This window comes from Salmo salar, chromosome ssa28 (genome assembly GCF_905237065.1).
Source record: "Salmo salar chromosome ssa28, Ssal_v3.1, whole genome shotgun sequence".
NCBI lineage: Eukaryota > Metazoa > Chordata > Actinopteri > Salmoniformes > Salmonidae > Salmo > Salmo salar.
Genome location: NC_059469.1, coordinates 27,969,472 through 27,978,351, shown reverse-complemented (window position 1 = coordinate 27,978,351; position 8,880 = coordinate 27,969,472). Strand labels below are relative to the sequence as shown.

At 40.9% G+C, this 8,880-nt stretch overlaps 1 protein-coding gene across 4 annotated transcripts; it reads left to right on the top strand.

Moving 5' to 3' along the window:
- Nucleotides 1-2,029: 2,029 nt before the first annotated feature.
- LOC106589816 (microcephalin) lies at nt 2,030-8,635 on the top strand. Of its 4 annotated transcripts, XM_014180190.2 has the most exons (11): nt 2,030-2,114; nt 2,753-2,810; nt 3,390-3,457; nt 3,579-3,670; nt 4,588-4,706; nt 5,192-5,276; nt 5,531-5,642; nt 5,759-5,890; nt 6,017-6,103; nt 6,199-7,287; nt 8,348-8,635. In XM_014180190.2, exons 3-11 carry the CDS (start codon nt 3,415-3,417, stop codon nt 8,359-8,361), a joined length of 1,773 nt encoding a protein of 590 aa, XP_014035665.1. In that variant the 5' UTR covers nt 2,030-2,114; nt 2,753-2,810; nt 3,390-3,414; the 3' UTR covers nt 8,362-8,635. The 4 variants fall into 4 exon arrangements, with proteins under 4 accessions (XP_014035665.1, XP_014035663.1, XP_014035661.1 ...); XM_014180188.2 differs by having other exon boundaries at nt 5,762-5,890; nt 6,199-8,635; XM_014180186.2 differs by having other exon boundaries at nt 6,199-8,635.
- The last annotated feature ends 245 nt before the right edge of the window (nt 8,636-8,880 follow it).

Here is an 8,880-nt window from a genome sequence, read left to right as displayed (position 1 = left end):
AATTTCAATGAGCATTTCTCTACGGCTGGCCATGCTTTCCACCTGGCTACACCAACCCTGGTCAACTGCCCGGCACCCTCCACAGCAACCCGCCAAAGCCCCCACCATTTCTCCTTCACCCAAATCCAGATAGCTGATGTTCTGAAAGAGCTGCAAAATCTGGACATACAAATCAGCCGGGCTAGACAATCTGGACCCTCTCTTTCTAAAATTATCTGCCGAAATTGTTGCAACCCCTATTACTAGCCTGTTCAACCTCTCTTTCGTATCGTCTGAGATTCCCAAAGATTGGAAAGCTGCTGCGGTCATCCCCCTCTTCAAAGGGGGTGACACGCTAGACCCAAACTGGTACAGACCTATATCTATCCTACCCTGTCTTTCTAAGGTCTTCGAAAGCCAAGTTAACAAACAGATTACCGACCATTTCGAATCCCACCGTACCTTCTCCGCTATGCAATCTGGTTTCAGAGCTGGTCATGGGTGCACCTCAGCCACGCTCAAGGTCCTAAACGACATCATAACCGCCATCGATAAGAGACATTACTGTGCAGCCGTATTCATCGACCTGGCCAAGGCTTTCGACTCTGTCAATCACCACATTCTTATTGGCAGACTCGACAGCTCAGTTCAGTGTGTCAAATCGGAGGGCCTGTTGTCCGGACCTCTGGTAGTCTCTATGGGTGTGCCACAGGGTTCAATTCTCGGGCCGACTCTCTTCTCTGTATACATCAATGATGTTGCCCTTGCTGCTGGTGATTCTCTGATCCACCTCTACGCAGACGACACCATTCTGTATACTTCTGGCCCCTCTTTGGACACTGTGTTAACTAACCTCCAGACGAGCTTCAATGCCATACAACTCTCCTTCCGTGGCCTCCAACTGCTCTTAAACGCAGGTAAAACTAAATGCATGCTATTCAATCGATCACTGCCCGCACCTGCTCGCCCGTCCAGCATCACTACTCTGGACGGCTCTGGCTTAGAATACGTGGACAACTACAAATACCTGGCTGTCTGGTTAGACTGTAAACTCTCCTTCCAGACTCACATTAAGCATTTCCAATCCAAAATTAAATCTATAATCGGCTTCCCATATCGCAACAAAGCATCCTTCACTCATGCTGCCAAACACACCCTCGTAAAACTGACCATCCTACCGATCCTCGACTTCGGTGATGTCATCTATAAAATAGCCTCCAATACCCTACTCAACAAACTGGATGCAGTCTATCACAGTGCCATCCGTTTTGTCACAAAAGCCCCATACACTACCCACCATTGCGACCTGTACGCTCTCGTTGGTTGGCCCTCGCTTCATACTCGTCGCCAAACCCACTGGCTACAGGTTATCTACAAGTCTCTGCTAGGTAAAGCCCCGCCTTATCTCAGCTCACTGGTCACCATAGCAGCACCCACTCGTAGCATGCGCTCCAGCTGGTATATTTCACTGGTCACCCTCAAAGCCATTTTCTCCTTTGGCCGCCTTTCCTTCCAGTTCTCTGCTGCCAATGACTGGAACGAACTGCAAAAATCTCTGAAGCTGGAGACTCATATCTCCCTCACTATCTTTAAGCACCAGCTGTCAGAGCAGCTCACAGATCACTGCACCTGTACATAGCCCATCTGTAAACAGCCCATCTATCTACCTACCTCATCCCCATACTGTATTTATTTATTTATCTCGCTCCTTCGCACCCCAGTATTTCTACTTGCACATTCATCTTCTGCACATCTACCATTCCAGTGTTTAATTGCTATATTGTAATTACTTCGTCACCATGGCCTATTTATTGCCTTAACTTACCTCATTTGCACTCACTGTATATAGACTTTTTGTTTTCTTTTGTTCTACTGTATTATTGACTGTATGTTTTGTTTATTCCATGTGTAACTCTGTGTTGTTGTATGTGTCGAATTGCTACGCTTTATCTTGGCCAGGTCGCAGTTGCAAATGAGAGCTTGTTCTCAACTAGCCTACCTGGTTAAATTAAGGTGAAAAAAAAACAGAAAAAAAAAACAATGACAGATTACACGTCATCTACTTCCCAGCAAGCCTTGTGTCCTAAAAAATACACGCGCGGAAAGTTAAGATTTTGGAAAGGATTTGTCCAACTGTAAGTAGCGAAAAGTGTGTATATATATTTAACCACACCGTTTAGTTAACAGATTACAAACTTTATACAATTAGTAGCAAAATGACAGTACCTACTCTGTTTGAAATGGTCTTAATTCAGTCGAAATGTAGCTAGCTAGCCAGCTAGCTAATGTTAGCACTCCTTACTCAATGGCAAGTAGCAAGTGGCTAGTCATGGTCACAGTTTGCAGGGAAATTAAAGCGTTTACGATTTGCATTCACAAGTTAGCTACTTTGCTAGATGTCTTCGGACCCAATGTTTTGTGAATTTGCTTGCCGTAGTATACATACACTTTGTAGTTCTAGTTAGCTACCTAGATGGTTACGAGTTTGCAAGTGGGTGTAGTTACCGTCCGGTAAACGGTACCAGAGCATCGGCTCTCGGACCAACAGGCTCCGAGACAGCTTCTACACCCCAAGCCATAAGACTGTTACGTAGCCAGACTGTTAAATAGGAAGTTAAAGATGCAGAAATCTCTCCGCCATTTCCTCGTTGCTAGAATCCTATTTGTTCGCCTAATTTTAGTTTGTGACAAAACAAGCAACTATAGTGTAGATAATGTAACATCTAAACAGCTGTGAAATATATTTTACATAACCAAAACATTTCTTTTTCAGCTGTCTGAAATTGGTCTACAAAACCGAAAGTAAAAGGCGAAAAAATAACTTATGAACGGTAAGCATATAAATAATGCACATAGAACATATCTACTGCTTCTTAGACTTTCTTTCAATGAGAATGACAGATCTATAACACTTCGATGTGAATTTGGTCAGGTCCCCCCAAAAGTTACATATTGCAGCTTATTAATGGTACCCACATTTTCTGCACATACACTGCCACACAACCCCCACACATTCACTTACGCTACATATGCACATGCAGACCGATACAACACAAACACATTCATGCACACACACTTTTACTCATCATTTTCTGCTCTGTTCTTTATTTTACTCTTATTTTTTTCTATCCTGTTGCCTAGTCACTTTACCCTGCCATCATGTACATATCTACCTCTGCACTTTGATCTGGTACTGGTGCCCCATTCTTGTATTTTATTTTATTTTAGTTTTAAACTTTGCATTGGTGAGACTTTGCATGTTTGCCGCATGTGACAAATACACTTGGATTTGTAGCTTTTTGTAACATGTAATCAAATATGGTTTATATTGCTTGCATTGCACTAGCTAACTGATTGCACTTTCCTTCCTCAAATTGAACTTGGTTATTTCTCTTTCTCTGATTTTGTAGGGAAATCCTTCAGTAAGAGACTCAAATGACCACAAAAAGTAGACCTACATCTGCTTCTATTCTGAAAGGTAAATTATGTGTAAACTAACATGGTTTGGATAGCTTGCCTAACTAGCTACACCTTTTTCTTGTATTTTCTCATTTGTCTTTGAATAAAGGATGGGGGGTGGGGTTTGATCTTTTCTCTAGATGTTGTTGCCTACGTTGACGTGTGGTCATCAAGTAAAACAGAGAATTACTCGAAACCGTTCATCCAGCAGCTGCAGGATATGGGAGGTGTGGTGAGTTACCCTTTTATACATGGATAACTAACCCTTTCATAGATGCTAACTACATTAGCGCCTATTGATGATAGTGTATTCTGGTCGGGGGAGTTCTGTTAAGATCCCAGACTCTCATTCTGAACGTTAAAACGCATCGCTTGTGGTACGTTTTTGGAAACATAAGGAACGTATCTTTCATATTGGCGAAGAGAGAAGAAAATAAAAAAAGGTTAAATTACATCTTTTATAAGGTTAGTGTTCCCACATGGCCATATATTTCCATGTTACAGCTCCTGTTTAGACATAGGTGGACAGCTGTGCTAATTAGCTATCTAGCATGCTCCGAACACCTGTATGTAAGCGTAACTAGAGAGGAAGTTCGTCAACTGGAGGCACACACAGCTTGTGGATCTGTGCAAAACTGCTACAGTAGTATATCTTTTTTATTTGGAAGATTCCTTCTCGCTCTTATGAAAGATAAGGAGCATATGTTTAGGGGGAAAGAAACTGTTTGAAAGTGATTATTGATGTGTCTAAATGTTAAAACACAGCGTCGGAATTGTAGTTCACATGGAGCCAACAGTGGGCGAATGTAACTGCTGAAAACCCTTTGTATGGAGAAGGGTTTTCGAGAGCTATTGGCTAACTACACAGACGTTTGTTTTTAATGACATCATGTGGGGTTCTTAAAACTACCATTCTTAAAGGAAAAATTCCACTCAAATCCGCTATCTTTTGGTATTATGCAAAACACATACTGTGACAGTTTTTTTTTTTTTATATCTTGAAAATGTGACTGCTGACATGCAAACCATTTTGGGGACTGTATCAAAACACACCAACATTGTTTTTGAGTGGTATTTTCCTTTAAGTCATTTGAAAGGTTATTACTATGTACACGTTTCACATTGTGATATTTATGTGTATCATTCCAGGTATCTAAAACCTTCAATAAACAAGTCACACATGTAGTCTTTAAAAATGGCCATCAAGCGACCTGGAATAAAGCCAAGAAGAATGGTGTGAGACTTGTGTCTGTCCTCTGGGTGGCCAGGTAAACCTCAAGCTTCATTTCCATTTTCATCATTTAGCAGACGCTCTTATCCAGAGTGACTCGCAGTAGTGAGTCCATACATTTATATACTGGTCCCCTGTGGGAATTGAACCCACAACCCTGGTGTTGCAAGTGCCATGCTTTACCAACTGAGCTACACTGGACTACAGTGTAAACGCTTTTTGGCCTTAAAGTGCAACATCGTAGCAATGACAACAATGTGTCGTCAATATCTATTGGTCTGCATGATGACAAGTCAGTGACCATTTTGTTGTTTTTGCAATTCTTTCATCAGCCACAAGGTGTCGCTGACTGACAAATAAAATAGCTGTGAGCTCTTATTTATACTGAACAAAATATAAATGCGACCATTTCAACGATTTTACTGAATTGCAGTTCATATAATGAAATCAATCAATTGAAATAAACTAATTGGGCCCTAATCTGTTATCCTGTCACTCATATTGTTTGTTTTATTAATGCAGATGTAAAGATGATGGTGAACATATTGATGAGGAGTTGTATCCGGCATTAAATGATGAAGTCAATTCAGCACTCAAGAAAAGGGTGGTAGGCAAATTTAAAATTCTCAGTTAGGTTTAAGGATTCACAGTACATAACTTCTCTTGGGTTTCACTATCAAGAAGACATTATATACCAGTGGGCAATAGTTAATCACTGTCATTAACTACTTAGCTTTCTGCAATTTATCCATTACTGCATATTTACCTCATTTCTTTAAATTAGTAGGCTATGGGGATTATTTTTATTGAAGGGTCTATTGAAGTGTTTTTATCCAAATGAATGTTATATCTTTTATACAGCATCGTTGTATGCAGCCAAGAGACACCCCTGAGAGGACCCCTGAGAATGACAGGCGCATGAAGAAAAAACTGGACAAGATGATCGAAGACCTAGTACCAAAATCACCTTTTAGTAAGAAATCTCTCATGTCATACATTCTATTCAGAATATATTATTAATTTAATATAAATAAATGTGCTTTTTTTATGTGTGGTTGTGGTTTCATATGTAAATATATTTTTGTGTAGTAGCAGATGTGTCCCCTTACGTTATCGACGAAGAGAAAGGAATAGTTTACAGTCCTTCTATGAAACGGTGTGACTTCATGGCACAGAGGCTGAAGGAGATGAGGGAAGCTAGGGAAAATCTATCCCCCGCAGGTATGTTTTGTGACTGGCCAATGGTTTTATGTGTGTAGTATGTGTAGCATCTGCAAAACATGGGCCAGGGTGGTAAATGATTGAGTTGAGAAATATTTGCTGACTCTAGTTAATGCTTTCTCTCAGCTTCACAAATGGGGCAATCTAGGTTATCACCTGAGTTTAAGCCTTCTCTTGGGAATACACCATCCCACTCTTTCTTGCAAAACCTGGGTAAGTACATAAGATGCGTTGACGGTGTCAATTTTACCATGCTAGAAGTTTATCAGAATATTTTCTTCTCATAATGGCATCTTTTTCCCCTGCAGATGAAGAATCTGATCAGGATTTGAATGCATATTTTGGCTCAAATAAAACCGATGGAGAGGAGCAACATGAAGCCACCAGTGAACCACAGCACACGAAAGACTTTCAGAAACCTTTGAAGTCAACATGCAGTGATTTGCCCAGACAAAATACATTGGTTCAAAGTCCTTTGCCCAATTCACCGGCTAAAGAGAGTAAACAAGACAAAAATCCTAAGAGGACCTCAATCAAACGTAATGTCATCAAAAAGCACATCTCCTTAGAGAGTCCCTGTCTGGATGACTGCCCGGAGGGTAGCAAGAGTGTGCAATCAGTGTTTACATTTAACAGTTTCGTAATGGGAAAAAGTGGGCTATCATCCAGCAGAAGTAATATGGACAAAGTCACACCACCTGTCAGGAAAAGCAGAACACCACGGTCCCTTCCAGAAAGTAAGCCAACTGCTAATCTGGAGATTTCTAGTCGCCGTTCTTCAACATTTTTACCTGAAAAACCCAATGTGCTTCATACATCCCTAAAGATCACCACACCGAAATCAAAAGGGAGCGAATGTAGAAAATCCTCGCTTCCTGCTTTAGAAAGATCTTGCACTGTCTCAAATGGCTTCCGTGCCTCCTGTGTAGACGATGATGATGGGGTATTTGTAGACTTCTTCTCTCCAGCTAACAACCCTAGGAGACAACGAAGCTGCCTTTTACCCAGCTTGCCCTTAGAATCCAAGGTTCAGATCCCCTTTGAACTAGAGCCTCAGCCTAGCCCTGGGAAGAGGAAGAGGGGCAAGAGTGAAACCACAGGGTCTGAGTCGGCCAGTGCCAAAAAGAGAACACATGGGGTGCCCAGTGTAAGAGAAACCAGCAGTGTAAACAGCATGTTGGATCAACACGCGCATCCACACCAGGATACAAAGGGATGTCCATCCTCCGAGGACAATAATACAAAACAAACTCTGACTAGAAGTAGTAGGCGTAGCGCGTTGCCATTCTCTAGAGTGTCTAAAGACTTCACTGATGAACTGACTAGTGCCCCTGACCAGCAGAGTGCTTCAACAGACCTTTCAAAACCAAGTTTGGCAGCAGCAAACAAAGCACTAGGTGAGCAAAAAAGTTTGATTCTCTTAACTCGGCACAAGGACAAACAAGTAAAAAGTAGCCGACATTTCAAAAGTATGTGATTTCTAAATTGTATATACTACAATGTGTTGGGATGTTACCATGTCATCAATATAATCAATGCAATGGTATTCAAGACATTAGCATGTTTTACTAATCAATATACATGGACTATACAAAACAGTAAGAACACCTGCTCTTTGCATGACAGACTGACAAGGTGAATCCAGGTGAAAGCTATGTCACCTGTTAAATCCACTTCAATCAGTTTAGATGAAGGGGAGGAGATTGTTTTAAAGAAGGATTTAAGCCTGGAGACAATTGAGACATAGATTGTGTATGTGTGCCATTCAGCGGGTAAATGGGCAAGGCAAAAGATTTAAGTGCCTTTGAACAGGTTATGATAGTAGGTGCTGGTTTGTGCCAAAAACTGCAACACTGCTGGATTTTATATCAAGAATGGTCCACCACCCAAAGGACATACAGCCAACTTGACACAACTGTGGGAAGCATTGGAGTCAACATGGGCCAGCATCTCTGGAACACTTTCGACACCTAGTTAACTCCATGCCCCGACGAATTGAGGCTGTTCTGAGGGCAAAAGGGGGGGGCTCAACACAATATTAGGAAGTATTCTCAATGTTTGCTATACTTAAATGTAACTGATCAACATCAAACATTTTCACCTCTCAGGTAATAATAATAATAATAATAATGTGCTGTAGAATTGGCACAGTGGTTGTTGAGTTTCATTATCAACATGAATGTTTGCAATCTTTTCTCTGCCAGTATCCCAAAATGTGATACCATTTTATTACAGCAGAAGAATGGCATTAATTAACCATATCGTACTACCTTGATCAGTATTTCAGTGATGCAAAGGCTGAAAAACATTGTATGGCCCATGTAAGTTAATCATTGTGAATTGAAGTTTTAATATAGCCTATTGAGAATTCCCCTGAAATGATAGGAAAATAATATTAAATTAATACTGATGGGGTGATACATTTTCTAATAAACAAATGTTAACCTTTCTTTCTAGAAGAACCTTACTGACAATTTGTGTTCGCCTGATACCATCATCACACAAAAACAAGCGAATAAGCATTCAGCAGTTGTGGGCAGAGGAACTGCCTACGCTGCAGCAGCTGGTGACACGGTCACCATTTTAAATTTAAGCAAAAGGAAAAGACAAGTCAATGTGTTGGGCAAGAGCATGGACAAAAATACAAAGGTAACCAAACTGATCATCTAAGTTGCTGCTGTGGTGGTGTTGGCTGTAATTGTTATAGCCCAGCATTGGTTTACTCAATAAATTACCTGAAGCATGTATATTGTGTATGACTCTTTTTTTTATTTTTATAGCCAATCATTTTAAACAGTGTCGTGGTTTTGATTTTCTTAGATATTTATTTAACCTGACAGTTTGTGACTCGAATACGACTTAGGCCCGACACCTACAGTTGGTCTACTTGTTCTCTATGATCTCTTGGTAAAGCCAACCTGTGGAGGAGCAGTGGCATATTGTTTGCCTTTTGTGTTCCATTCCTTTTGAACACAGCTGCTCAGAAACTG

Coding starts and splice junctions, on each gene's coding strand:
- LOC106589816 (XM_014180186.2), top strand. CDS start 3,415: ATGACCACAAAAAGTAGACCTACATCTGCTTCTATTCTGAAAG. Junction 5,277..5,530: donor CAGCACTCAAGAAAAGGGTG/GTAGGCAAATTT, acceptor TCTTTTATACAG/CATCGTTGTATGCAGCCAAG. Junction 6,104..6,198: donor CTCTTTCTTGCAAAACCTGG/GTAAGTACATAA, acceptor TTTCCCCTGCAG/ATGAAGAATCTGATCAGGAT.